We start from the raw sequence: 15,518 nt of genomic DNA on the forward strand, positions 1-15,518 counted from the left end.
ATTATTTTTTATAAAAAAATTACCATATAAAATATATAAAAATATTTATTTAAAGACAGTGAATATTTAAGATCTTCTTGAGGGGTTTTATGATTTTAGTCAGCGAAGGAGTCGTTTCCGACCCTATAAATCATATATATTCTTGATCAGCACAAAAAGAGGATTCGATCAAGCCATGTTTAGAAGAAAAACATTTTTCATAATTTCTTTTTGTATTTTTGAGGTCTTAAAATGGGTTAATTGTCACAGAAAAAAGTAGCAAAAATTGTAATATCTTAAAATGTGAAATTAAGTAAGCAGATTTGTTTATCTGGAAAAAACTAGCACAGAAAAACTTTCCGAATTGAATTTGATGCTTTTTTGGCTTAGTTATCGGTTTTTGATTAGATGACAGATCCTATGGCAAACAGCAAGGGTATACAAATTTCGGCTTCCCGAAGTTAGTTTCCTTTCTTGTTGGTATTTAGGTTGATTGTAAAATATTATTATAATTATTAAAAAACGTTGTAAAGAAAAGATAATACATATTTCCCTTAAATGATGTTTAATGATTTTCTTAGATTTTCTTTTCTAACATTTCCTACTCTTTAAATATCACCTTTTCATCTTAGATAATTCTTGACATCTCAAAAAATATTATACTCATTTTTTATATGCAAAAAACGAAATCCCTGACCACTTTTTTTTCTTTTCTCTATTTCCTGGAGGGTGTTTCTTCTCTATTTTTTATACCAACCCCTCAGCGATTTCAATTTCTCTCAGAAAGTACAACTGCCTAAGCAGAATTTGCTTACTCCGACTTTTGTGGACTGGCTTATGAATTTATTATGTAGCAATTGATATGCCCACATTATTTATGATGCTTATCGGTGGAGTTTGACACAAGGTTCTACCATTGTCCTGGCTTTTGTCACGGGCCCGTAAATGTATGCGCATATAATTTGTATTTGCTGCTAGTGATACATATATTAGAGGCAAATCAGAGCTTGTGAATAAACCAAAAAGAGAGAAAATAGAAGAAGGAAAGAATTGCTTTTGGCTAGCTGTGAATAATTGGAAACGATTATTTGTTATCGTGTTTTATGGCCTGGAATCAGAAATGTTTAAAGCTAAATTTATAGTATGTCATTAGTTAGCTTGACTCATCGAAAATCCAGGAAAGAAATATAATCTAACGATAATGTCTCATTTTCCCCCATTTCCTATTTATGAAATTTCCTAATTGGGCCAAGGATACCGGAAATAGGCTGTTATTTGTTATTTATAAAACCCCTCAAAGTTGTTCAACCCAAAAAAGAAGTAGTTTCAAGCACGCTTACTGAACCAGAAATATTTCTGTGTCTGCTCTAGTTTTCGGGCTGAGTGTGTGCTTGTGTCTGTGTCTCTACTAATCAAGAGCACACAACATAAGGGCTAATTGCACAAAGCCAATGCCAGACAGGACCCCTGACTACCACAACCATTATTGTTCACAAAATTCGAAATTCCATCCCCTTCGATCCGACGAAATGGCCCCGGGCAGCCAAACCGGCGACTAATGAAGTGCCATCCATTGTTATCCTCAAACACGATAATGGTTATTACGTACATGTACATATATCCTATAATACATAGATATATATTATACGGATAATGGCAAATTTAATTAAAAAACTGTGCTCGTACTTTTTGGGTGTATATTACGTATACGTCATGTTTGAACAGTATCGACAGCTGAGGGCCGTGTTGCTTCCGCCGCGAAAAGCGCGGAAAATAAGTCAAAGCCACTTTCACGTTCACGTTCCTTCGCAGCCGAGTTTCCTTGACAAACAAAGCGGAAATTGATTGTATTACCAGCAGCAACAACAACAGCAGCAGTGGGTAACATTGTATGTTGAGGGCAGTAAAGCATAAAGTAGCAATCGAGCATACAACACCAATACCACCACCATCACCATGCCAGGACAATAAACTTGGCGCCGCCAATTCACCCTATCTCGCCAAATTCCTCGTAAGCCTTTTCGGCGTGGGCGCCGGTCCATAAGTTGGGTCTACTTTTGCACGGTTGAATATTCACAAATTGATGCAAAATCCGATTGGAAGCCAAAAGGACGTTGTAATCTCCATGAAAAGCTTGATGAGCTGATAAGTGAAGGTATATTTGGGCCAGGATTAGGGAAGATTTTCAGTTCGGAAATGAGTTTGAAGATGAGTTTAAAGTAATTTAAGGTTTCTTTTTGTAATAATTCCTCTTGACTACCTCGTATTATTTATCTTGCGTTCCCCCCATTATAAATGATCCTTCAAACCGGATTCTTCTAATTTCTTTCCATTCTGGGTACTAAATAATTTTCTTTTATATTTTCTTTAGTCTTTTTTCAGGGTATTTCATAGTCTTCTCTTTTTTCTTTCTTTATTCTAAAAAGATATCGTGTCTGATGGCTCTTTTCCTTATTTTTGTGCCTAGCCTTCTTTATACAATTAAGTTGATTATGTTTTTGTTGCTCGGCAAATTTGGGAATAATTGCGCTACTCCAAAAAAAAGAAAAAACGAAAAGAAGGAGGCAAGTTTCCCTGATTAAAAGTTTAGGGAAACAAGTTGAGGCAGGCAGCCGTCTGTGCGATGTCTAACTTTGAGTAGACTTTACTTAGTCCTGTCAGAGTGCCCCCCAATGTGTGTGTGTGTGTGCCAGGACATGGTGTGTGTGCTGGTGTTAGTGCCTTGTCATTTGCCAGCCTGGCTCATAATGCTTTTATGTTTCAGGCCCGGCGGCTTGCACAGGGAAATGAAAACTGCTGGAGCCAAGCTAATTCCATAATGAATTTCTCAAGTCTGGCCACAGGGCGAAATGCTGCTGTTGGTGCTGCTGCTCCCAGTTCGTTGGGAACGAGTATATAATTTATATACACATAATCGATATTGTTTCGAAATTTATTGGCTGCCTGCGACGGGGGTACTGACGTTCAGATTTCAGCCAACAAAACTTATTTTCGGGGATTGAATGGCAACTAAACGGAAAAGTTTGTGTTAACCTATTTGTGGCCTAAACTGTTTTGGTTTGAACCTTTAAATAGTATAGGAATTTTATTTATTAGATTTTAAATTAATTTTTGGGGAATTTAAAAGCTGTTAGAACCCTTGAACTTTCAACTTTTATATCCCAAGAACTATATTTCCAAACTATAATCTCCCCTGACAACTAAAGAGTTGCCAGACCAAGCTTATGAATTTTTTAATAAAGAAAATAATACATTTCAATGAGACAAAGGTCTCTTATCAAAAGCCTTTATCTCTTCACAGGTATTCAAACTTTATTGCGTACTCTGAAAACGTACTTAAGCCAAGTTCAACTTTGGCCAACTCCACTTGGCAATATTTTTTATGCCATAACTTTGGCCGGAAATGGCACTTCACAGGCACAGGAATAGGGATATATACAAATACAAAGACAATCCTAGACACATTGTAGTGCCTCGAATTTCATTTCGGGGAAACAAGTTTCGCTTTTCTTAAATAAAGAAAAACTTTTTGCTATTCCAGCACTCTTTATGGCTATTTATATGATTAAAAAGTTGTGTGTGCAGGAAATTAGCTGAAAATTTATGATATTGCCGGGGCGTTAATATGGGGGTAAGAGGAAAGAGAGAAGTTCAGTGACAAAGGGCACTTGAAGTGCCTAAGGACGTCAAGCAGAGAGGGTGCTGGTGGTGGCGGTGTGCGTGTTGCGGTGAAATTGACTTGTATAAACAAATATTGCGTATACGCAGCGTTTTCATTTATGATACATTTACGATTGCGTGTGTCTTGTCCATGTGAACTGTGAATGTGCAACTGCTGTCGACTCTCTTGCTTCTGGAACACACACATTTAATTCAACCATTTCATTATCCTTTACCTCTGATTGCATCATTTTTCATAATTATTATTATATATAATCCATATATATTAATGGTTTTTCTTCTGTATTTATCTCTGTACACACAACACACATTTTTGATAATTGATCCCAAAAAAAAAAAAAATAAACGAAATATGATGAAGAACCGGAGGTGGAGATACACATACCACATCACCATCATCATCATGGCAGCAAAAAGATCCGTCGAAATCCATTGAAAAACTTGGATCTCGACTTTAAATTCGATGTCAATTCGTTTTAGCCAACAACAAAGCCCTCAACCGGTGTGTGATTAACCAAAAGATATATCCTAGATGGCCTTTTCGCCTGGGTTTCTGTAAAGCCCAGGCAACTGGCGGATATACCAGATATATGTTTTTAGCTAGAGATACTATATATATCGCTGTTGTTGTCGTTGTTGTTGATGTTGTTATTGTTAATGCAACTGTTGGTGTTAATACTAACCCTAAAAGTTTAGTCGAGAAATAGGCAAAAGTTGGCTATAAATAACTGCACGTTTTTACAATGTTTTTCCCTAGATTTTTCCTAACAAACTCGTTATATATTAACTCGTAATATATTAACATAAACTTTAATTGGCATGTTTTCTCTTCTCTCTAAGCTAAACGATTTTCTAAAACTTCAAATGTAACATTTTTAGCTGGCAACACTTTTCCTAACCAACCAATAAGCTTTTCTTAAAGCTCAAGCTATAAATTTCCTTTCATAACTAACCATAATTTCCCTATATAAGCATCCCTAAAATCCCTTTATTAGCGAGTTGACCGTTACTTGTCATATCTTTGTGTGTTTCTGTTGAATTTCCTCCGTTATGTTGACTGATTTGACTTTAATTTTAATTTATTTTCAGGTAACTATTGGCATTTTACAATTTACCAAACAACAGAGATTATTTGCAACGCCAACAGGTATTTAAAACAAAACAAAAATTTAACTTACAAGGAAGAAAATACAGGGAAATTATGGCAAAAGCTTGGCTAGAAAGCTAAAAGCTCTGTGAACTTCACTCAAGGTGTTGGCGATTAATTTCCCACTCATTTCCCGCCACGATGAGACCTACATTTTCTTTTTTCTTGTTGCCCGCTTAACAGAGGCCCAAAGAACAAGCAACAACATCGGGATGCCGAGGTTCGGCTAAAAGCCGAACGGTTAACAGGGCCAGAAGAAGCACGTTTTTAACCAAACCCACGGGGCCAAACGAGGCCAGTTTCACAAATCAAGCGGAGCGTTCGGTTCGATAGGTTGCCCCTAAAGAAAGCCAGTCGGAAGTCCTTTTCAGTGTCCCTTTCACAGAGAGAGAAAAGGGAAAGTGCGCGCGAATTTAAATATTAATAGAGTGTGAGGCAAACTAACGGTTGGTCCTCTGTGTTGAGAGTTTTTAGAAGAGGAGCTAAGGTATTTATTATAACTATTACTTTAAAGAATATAAAATATGGAAAATATATTTCTAGATCATTAAAGTTTGTAGTTATTATTTTTTAAATAATTTTCCTAGTGAAGAACCTTCTTCTGCTGTTGATTTTACATCTCACAGGACACCTTGCGCTAGTAAAATAATATCCTTCGGTTCCCTTAGTTAAGTAACATCTCAGTTCTGATTGCTTCCTGGTGACGCACACCACTCGGTCCGTCCGTGCCCATGAATAAATAAAACTTTTGTGTGTGCTTCCTTCCTCTCACACCGAGAGTGCCCCCTAAGACCCCTATTTTTAACATAAAAACAAGAAAGGAAGCTAACTTCGGCACGCCGAAGTTTGTATACCCTTGCAGATATTATTTCATTGCATTTTACCTATACTTACTATGTTGAGAGTTTGACAGTTACAGTTTTACATTCCCAGTTTTACATTTTCCCTATACCTACCGATCGGTTTATATGGCAGCTATATGATATAGTTGTCCGATTTTCATAAAATTTATACAAAAATTCTGAACTAATAAAATAAGCTTATATCTCAGAGTAGATAAAAATAGTTTGAAAAACAACGAAGTTATAATTTTTTTTCTATTAATTTCCTGATCGTTCCTATGGCAGCTATATGATATAGTCGTCCGATTTTCATAAAATTTTTACCAAAATTCAAAAATAATAAAAAAAGGGTCATATGTAAAAAATAGTGCACATATGTTGAAAAACAGCTAAGTTATAATTTTTTTTCTAAAAATTTATCGAACATTTGTATGGCAGCTATATGATATAGTCGTCCGATCCGGCCCGTTCCGACATATATAGCAGTGAGAGCATATAGAAGACTATATGCAAAGTTTCATTCAGATAGCTTTTAAACTGAGGGACTAGTTTGCGTAGAAACAGACAGACAGACAGACGGACAGACGGACAGACGGACAGACGGACAGACGGACAGACGGACATGGCTAGATCGACTCGGCTGTTGATGCTGATCAAGAATATATATACTTTATAGGGTCGGAAACGTCTCCTTCACTGCGTTGCAAACTTCTGACTGAAATTATAATACCCTGCAAGGGTATAATAACATAAAATCTGCCTGTGCTGGGCTCTGCAATTTTTTTCCTCCTCCGTGTAGTTGGTTTTGAAGTGTCATCAGCGGCGGAGAACGACTTAGTTTGATATTGATTTGGTATTTTTATCTTTATCACAGCTATTTGCATCTAATCAGCTTAAAATTGACGCCCAAACTTGGCATATTTGATTTTATTATTACGTACATCGGCATACGATGGTAATTATGGGTTTCCTCGAATGTCCTGAAATGAAATATTTCTTCCGATTTTATTTCTTTTTTTTTCCTGTGACCTGATTCGCTTTGTCATATATTTTTCGCTGGTTTTTTTGTCGGTGAGTTCTTAATGATTTAGTGATGATGTTGTTGGGTGAATTTTTCTTTTTTTTGTAGTCCCATTTTTTTTTTTTTTTTTTTTGCCAGCTGAGCTCAGAGCTCTTTTAGCGGAGCGTCCAATTTAATTAAGTGGCATTAAAGTAGACGCCAGAAGGGATCAGGATAAGCGGAAGCAAATGGTGGGGGATTAACAGGGAAAGCACAATTTTTTGTTGTTTTTTTAAATACATATATAGGGGATCATTAACCCGAAATGTTTGCTTAAATAAGAGTCAAAGGGGGAAAATTTTATTAAAAATATAGGGTATGGTAATGAGAACTAATTTGTCTTCTAATGAAACACTAAAATTAAGGAATAAAATTATGACTTAACAAATTTTTTTATGAAATTATATTGTAACTTCAAGAAAACTTTAAACTGTATTTATATATTTTTATACCCTTTCAGGGCAAGATCATTTTAGTCAAAAGTGTGTTAGATAGTGAAGGAGGTATTTCCGACCCTATAAGTCATATATATTCTTGATCAGCACAAAAAGCGGAGTCGATCTAAACATGTTTAGAGGGAAAACATTTTTCCAAATTTTTTTTTGTATTTTTGAGGTCTTAATGGTTTAATTGTCACAGAATAAATTAGCAAAAATTGTAATATATTAAAATGTGAAATTTAGTATGCAGATTTGGTTATCTGGAAAGAACTAACACAGTAAAGCTTTTCGAATTGAATTTGATGCTTTTTTGGCTTAGTTATGATCGATTTTTGATTGAATGACAGATCCTATGGCAAACAGCAAGGGTATACTTTATATATTCTATTTTGTAAGAATAATAAACTAGAATTGAAAAAATATTACAGAAATAAGAAAAGTAAATACTAAAGCTAAGAATAATATTATTATAGTTTTAATTCGATTTTTATATTATCCTTTAAATTCATCTCTAAAAAAATCCTTAATAGAAATATTTCCCAAAAATGTCTCACAAAGCTAACAAGCCGCTTAGATAAATTCCAGCAACATTTTAATATCATATTATTTGACACAGAATACAAATTCCAAAGCTTCCAAATTCCTTGCTGTACATAGATATATATTTATATTTAAATATATATACATTTTTTTTTGTGTCAAACTAAGCCAAAGTTATCCGAAATACTTGCCCCCCACCGAAGCCATCATATCCTGGGGGCTCATCTGCTCTTTCCCTCTCCTCCGTGCATCAGCTGTCCAAAGTTTTGGCGGCTAAGGAATTTCATTAATGCCTTCTACTTTGTGCCCCGAAAAAGAATTTGTTTCAAAGCGCGACAAAAGCAAGAATTAAATATTCAATTTCAGCCGCGGCACAGAAATTGTCCCGGGCTAAAGTTTGTCACACCCTGGGCTATGTGCCGTACTATATGGCTTTTCCGGCGGAGTGCAAACAAACATGCCACATGCAACACGAGAGGCGGAACTTGGGACTCTGCGGATGACACATGACCTACAACGCTTTGTTATTCTTCGTTCTCTGTTTTACTTTTTATTATTCGGTGAAATATTTTTATGACTTGCTTTACGTGAGCTTCAGAGCCTTGTCAAGGATATATATGGCTAATGCCGTGCCGCCTCTTTTTACCCAATCAATCATTGGCAAGTCCAGCTTAGCGCATAATTTGAAAAAATAAATAAACGAAAACGAAATGAAACGGGAGGCGTTATGCAAATGCAAACACGACAGAGTTTTTCTTTTTTTGTAAATCTTATTTGGAAATAAAATTAAACAAATGTGATGGATGGCAAGGCACACGAGCGGGAAAATATCTTGAAAAAAATATAGGTATATTTTTCAGACAAGAAAAGGTTATTAAAGTGGGTTTTTTTTTAAAAAGAAATAACCATTATTTGTGGTTCTTATGATTTATGGGGTTTAAGAAGACATAAAAAAGATTTAAGGATATTATTGGTAATATCTTTTAAGGTTAAATAAGGAAAATTATAGGAAATAAATAAAGAAGATATAGGAAAGTGAAGACTATATTTACTCCTTAAACAGCTTATATTTTATACTAAATACAACACAAAACTATAGTTTAATACAAAAACTGCCAAGACTGCACTTGGTATTATCTTTTATATATAATTTTATATACAAACTCCCTTTGTTTATCATTTTCCCAGCTAAAACCATTAATATCTTGGCAATTTTATGTTCCGCCCAAAGCGGAACTCCCTCATCATCTTCCCAGTTAATTTTTATTATCGAAATTAATGAGTTTCCTTCAAGCTCGAGTTGCCCGAAAGACATGTTATCCTCATCATTATTGTCTGAGAATATATGCTGAAGTGTGTACTTTTAAAACAATGTTTTATCTTGCCACATGACTGCTCAATATTTTTGCAATGACAATACACAAAAAAAAAAAAGAAAGAGAATGTATATAAACCCCCAGTCTCCAGTCTCCAGTTTCCAGCCCCAGTTTTGTGTTTGGCAACTTTAATTTGTTATAATCCTCGAGGCTTGGGGCCTGATGGGTTGGCTGTGGGTTCTCCGAGGCATTTTAAACAATCTCGCATGCAGGACATCCTCACACACACACGCAGAGAGTTATCAATTTCACAAAAGAAATCATTCAGGCGCATAACAACAATACACACAGAAAGAGAGAGAGGAAAATGGGCGACACATGAATGTCCTGGCAGTAGAATATTTCATACTGAATGTTGAGTGTGCGTGTGTGTGTGTGTACACCCCCCTTGGTACCCTGTTTATACAGATGTCAAGGAGCCCTTCATGCAGATATACTGGCTCCCCCAACAAATTGGAAACGTGTTTCCTCGTCTGTTGACACTGACTTTGACTTTTGTGTTTTGCGCATTCAGCTGGGTGGTAATTCAATTTCAGATATACTCTGGCATTTTGCGGCACACCTTTGTCATTCTCATGTCTGTGGTTTACAAACTATATAGTATATACACACACACACTCTGTTATTTTCAAATCAATTGCCTGGCCAGGCCACAACTCGTCAAATTATAATGCAAAACTAGTCCAACTCTCGTGACATGTTATGGCCACCTGCCTCCCTCTGGCCACATAATTAATGCCATTGGCAAACACTTATTTTCCTGGCCAACTCGACCGCTTTCAGCCCTTCGTGTTTGCTCGTCAATCAGCGCGTTAAATTGTCGCCTCGCCGACTTGCCCTGCGTTGCTCATACGCCGCGTGTTCCCTCCCCTCGGAAAACGCAAACTTTTCGGTCTTGGTCTCGTCGAGCCCTGCTCTACTCTGGGCTATGTTGACTTTGCATCTTTAATGGTTAGTTGGGCTCAAAAGCCAAACCCTTGGGGCTTTGCAACGCATAAATTTGACTTACACTCGAGAGTTTGAGCATAGTTGCGGCCCTCTCTGATGATAGAGTGTTTAATTAGAGTTAACCAACCGATTTGTGTTGAGGGAAATAGTTAGGGGTTGAGTTTGGGAGATTTTAGGGGTAACTGAACTATTGGAAAACAAGGATTGTTGGGGAAATTAAATCAGAAAGTTGGTGGAGTAAAAAGTTCTTAACATTTAGGTGGAAGTTGGTCATAGTTTTTGGTATTAACAAGTCAAATTGAATTTTTTGGAACTTAATAATCCATGACAAAACTGTCAACATCTGAGTCGGTATCAACTCTTGTTTCAGTTCGTTTGTGGCTCAAATTAAGTGTCCTGTTCGATTAAATTCTATAAAAATAAAATGCCTGGGCAATATATAAACCAAATATTCTCTAAGCCCATAATGACGATCTTAAGGTGCGCCTGGAGCGTCCTTTATTTGTGGATAATGATGCACGGAGCCTCCATAATGATCGTCATTAATGAGAGGTGGGAGGAAGGGCTGATCTGGAATAAACGTCTGCCGGACGAACTGATCTACTGGGACGAGCTGGCCAATGTCTCGGGCGCAGAAATGTTGACCTGGGCCATGATAGTCTCAGTGCTGGTGAGCATATACGTGTCCTCCCAGCCTGTGGGGGGTGTGCGGGTTAGAAACGAGAAGCGCTTGGAAAAAATAGTCTTATGCACCCCATACGTTTTTGCCTTTCTGGTCCGCTGGCTATTCACCACCTTTGTGACAGTGTCCCAATTGATGGGGCAACCGAGAGACGCCAGCTGGAACAGATTCGCCCAGTTTACCTTTGCCCTGCTCTTCAAGATCCTCATCATGGCCAACATGTCCTCGGTCTGCCTTCGCGCCTATGTAAAACTATTTGGCCTCGAGGTGGAAAGGAACATCGTACGTATATCGAACCTCAATTTCGGCGACCGACTGAGTCAGATCTTCCTCAACTGATGTTGTTTTAAAAGCTGTTTATTGTTCTGTATTTTTGAAAATATAACTTCCCGGGGCTAATTTTTGTGTTTGTGTGTGGCAAATTTTTTGGCCAGACACATATCACGCATACGCCACCGTTGACGCAAGAGTTTTTGTTGATATTTTAAACTGGAGTCCTGAGGGCGTTGTTTTGGTAACTATTCCACTTTTCAGTTGGAAATATGTATCCATTTATATTTTATAATGAAGCTCTGGCCGAAGACAGCCAGAAGTTAAGGCATTTTGAGTCCTTGTATCTTTTGAGGGTCTTTAACTTTTAAACTAGGCCAGCGGTAAATAAAAGATATTCTAGATATTCTATATCAAAAAATAAACTGTATATATACAAAACCTTGGCAAAGTTCAGAGTCTATTTTAATTCTGAACCGAAAATCCATCACTTAGCCACGCTGCCCAAATGGTTCTTCTATTAATAAACCCACGACAGGAAGCCTCGGCAACCCCCGATGGCCTGCAATTTAGTGGCGCACTTTTCACGGCACGCATCGCCAGCTGGTGTTGGCCGGCTCAGTGTGCTGGCCATTTGTCTAACGCTGCGACACCGTGTTCAATTAAATATGGAAAGACGTGGCTAATAAATTACCCAATGTCGAAGAGACCCACTCGGCGTGTCCGTGTCCGTGTGTCCGATCCGAACAAGGTGAATTATTCAGGCCGTGCTCATAAATATAGCCCACATTAGGGGCAAATCGTTATAGATCTACAAATTGCCTAAATATTTAATGGCAATGGGTCTGGCTGGGATCCCTTACCGAAAAAGATTTATACGCCCCGTTGACAAGGCGCACGCACGTGTTTGGGTTTCGATTTTCTCAGGGGGGAGTGGGAGTTGGGTGTTGGGTAAAGGAAATCACTCTGCTTGCTCGGCCACATCATAATTCATTTGTTTCGCCCGAACAATGAGGCCTGAAAATGTAATTTCCTAAATCAGGCACAGCTCCATTGTCTGGCTAAAATTCAAATTCGTGGCTGAGGCAGAGGTAAGGCTTGCCTTCTGATTCGCAGTCAATAAAATCAAATTTATTTCAGTTAGGGATTTTCGGTCATTAAATGGAATTTGTATTCCGGGACTTTTCCCCGGCGTTGCTCCATTAATTCACTTCGGTTCCAGGGGCAGGAAATTGAAAGCGCTGTAGGGGAAAAAGGTATCTCAGAGTTTGAAATGTATCTGTATCGGTATCTCGGCTTTTGGGTATATTAAGTAGGTGTGAGTGACAGGTGGAGTTGCTAACCTTTATCCGCTTGTTTTATTTATTTACCAGTCATTTCCATCAATTATTTTTGGGCTAAATTTAGGCAAAGTCAATTTTTTATAAGATATTTTTGTTAACTTGATAAGGTGGCTGAAGGTTGTGCTAAGCCCTTGCAGCTTCTTAGATTTCTTGGGAAATTCTAGCCAGGCTGTTTATAATTTTCCTGAATTTTCCAAAGCCTGCCAAGTCAAGCTTATATATTTTCATTTCCTTGAAAATTCCTAAACATTTTACACATAACCCCTAAGTAAGCAGCTACCACCATTATTAGCCAACTACTTTGGTCCACTTTCAACCATTATAGCAAAATATATATTCTCCCCAGCTCTTTTATAAATCTCTTTCCTTGGCCAGATTATCCTTAGAAGGTTCTCCATCTTGGCATGCACTCTCTATATTTCTTGCAAGACACTCTGTCAAGACTTTTGACTTTTTTTCTTTAACAACATTGACTGGAGCCGCCAGTCAACACAAACAGCAGCCACTATACTATATAGTATATATATAATGTATTGGCAAAGTTCAAAGTATGCAAAGTCAGTGGCAAAGTTGCCTCATTCTCAGTCTTTGAGTTGCTGCCACAGTAACCGACTGACAGCAACCTTGTTATGGCCAAGAAGTCACCACCCCAACCCTCCCAATTTCTCCCACTTTTGGCCAGAGGAAACTAAGATCAGATGACGCCGCATAAGCTTCGGGGGTTGTGCCATTTGATACAGTTAGTTGGGACAGTCCGTCACATGCTCGATACAGGGATATGGATACGGGTTGGAGTCCTCCCTCCGTCAGACAGCCAGTCGAGCATGTATTTCCTTCCTTTTCTGCGCTGCAGCGCAGAATTTCCGTTCCAATGCACCCTGATTGAAAGTCTTACGTGCTTTGTATGAGTGTGTGTGTGTGTGTATTGGTAATGGCACGAGTCCTGTCACTGGCTTTGGTGCGCCGCCGCCGCCCTGAAGGACCTACACGCCAAAGAGCCACTCGACTGTGCCGTAGTTTTTGCAATTTTAATGTGCAATGACGTAGATGCAAGCGACGATAATGTCCCGAACGCCCCCATTTTTCGATAAGGCGGAAAAACTCGAATAAAAATTTACAAGCAGAAAGGGAAAGTGGGAAAGGGATAATGTAAGGACTAGGTTTATATCCTAGGAATTATTAAATAATGTGATAAATATTTGTAGTAGTTTTTCGAGGTAATATTTTAGAGGAATACATTTTAAAAACCGTCTCATCTTGGGAAAAACCACCACCACAAACCAATTCTAAATGCTTTTTTATATTTTTAATATTTCCAAAAAGTAAAAAACATATGTACATTCCTCACAAACTATGCCATACCTAGAACTACCCCTAGCGAGCGAGGACACCACTCCAGGTCTCTCATCGGCCATCCAATTGAATGGTAGAAAATGCCCCCATCCTCGGAATCGAGTGCATTAAGTGTGTCATTCTGGGAGGACCTACGCCTCCTTCTTCACGGCGGAACCCTTTGTGGCACGTCGCAGCACTGCGCTGACAATGCAACTGTCCACGAGCCCTTCAAGCACTAGACAATGCGAGACAAAACGCCTTTCAGTGCCTTTGGCCTTTGTTAATCGGTTCCCGAGAGCCTTTCGAGAATGAGTTCTCGAGTATCTAATTAAACCGAGCGCTCTACTTAGACGCTATCAAATGTATCTTTCGCTTTTGAGAAGCGGAGACCTCAAGGCTGGAATGGTTTTTCGTGAAATTGCTTTCGCTTTAATTGGATTGGTCGTGTTTGTCCAGGGTGAAGGCGGCTAAGGGGAAGCCCCATGACCAAAGGGCGGGGGGAAGGTCCGTGGCCCAAGGTTCTGTAAATACGAGAATTTACCACCTTCGCTTGGATTTCTTCTCGCATTTATTTGCTTTACGGCATGTTTGTGCTCATAACTGTAAATCCGTTTTTATTATCCGCTTTTAAATTGCGAGGAAGAGGAGTGTGGGGGATGGAGAGGCTGAAGGACGAGGACATGGACCGGCCCCAAGAGCTTCAGGCCAAATGGTCGCGAGCGAGTCCTTTTTGCGCATACTTCTCTCGTTGTTGTTATTTGCCCTTCCGCTTTGGGAATTGTTTGGGCTACAAATTCGACGCTCACTATTCTTGCTTTTTGCATACATATATATTATATCTATATATATTTTATCCGGGAGTTTTTCCTTGCTTGCTAGCCACGTCATCGCAATTCGGAGTATTCCTTTTGTTGTTCTTCCTGGCCACGTTTTGACTTTTACAACACAAACTATTGGGGTGCAGCATTCCTTGTTAATATGAAATATGTGGTTTGGAGCAAGGATATCCTACTGAAGAGGCAACGGAGGTCCTTGATTTATGACTGCGATTGGAGCCAGGGGAATTCCCGTTTTAATTGGAAGGAATTCAGCTAGGAACTTGGCCTGGAAAACGTTGGCAAAAACCCTTTGAAATAAGCTTGTATTTTGTTGTTGATTTGCAGAACCATTTATCATTCGAAAGGTCGAGGAAATTCTTGATATAAAAATAGAATTTCCTTGAAATTAATTGAAATAAATCTTTGGCTTTTATAGAAATCATAAATTTGACCTTAAAGCTAAAAGGATTCTTTCTATATTTGATTTAAAGTAAAACCAATTAAAATCCAATCCAATTGCTTTGAATATCTCTATCCTTATTTGCACATGATTCCTGGAACCCTCACAATTTCATGCTCAATAAATCGGAAACGTATTCCCCATTAAAATTAATCTCCATCTCAATTATCTCAAGCCTGAGTCGGTTTTAATCTCTTATCCGTGTGTACTATATGTGTGTCAACATCTCAATGTTTTTTGCTGTTTTGCTGTTCGCATTTATAATTAAACCCTGGCCGGGGGCTGCACTTTCTCATTACACACTCACAAGAAACGCCTCTAGGGCCCCCGTAAAAATTGTTGTTTTTGGGTAAACACAGACAGACGAGTCTCGGTTACCTGGCCAAAACTAAGAGAGCTGCTGCTCGGGGGCTTTAATTGATTTTAATATTTAATTGCGACAACATTGAAATGCAAATTTGCACAGTGAGTTTTGAGCATGAAATCAATTTGGCAAACTGCATAGCAGAGGAGGAAGGGAGCGAGGAGGATGCATTCAAATAAATTTCAAATAAGCTTGTTCCTCCATGAGACATGTGCCACTTTATCGTCCAACAT

The 15,518-nt window shown here is 38.3% G+C and overlaps 2 protein-coding genes across 2 annotated transcripts in view; both read left to right on the top strand.

Moving 5' to 3' along the window:
• Positions 1-15,518, top strand: part of igl (igloo) — a 40,607-nt gene that overhangs the window by 6,431 nt on the left and 18,658 nt on the right. The window lies entirely within an intron of this gene.
• Positions 10,358-11,164, top strand: LOC108072415 (uncharacterized). Its single transcript, XM_017163519.3, has one exon. The coding sequence runs from the start codon at positions 10,438-10,440 to the stop codon at positions 11,032-11,034; it is 597 nt and encodes a 198-aa protein (XP_017019008.1). The 5' UTR covers positions 10,358-10,437; the 3' UTR covers positions 11,035-11,164.

This window comes from Drosophila kikkawai, chromosome 2R (genome assembly GCF_030179895.1).
Source record: "Drosophila kikkawai strain 14028-0561.14 chromosome 2R, DkikHiC1v2, whole genome shotgun sequence".
NCBI lineage: Eukaryota > Metazoa > Arthropoda > Insecta > Diptera > Drosophilidae > Drosophila > Drosophila kikkawai.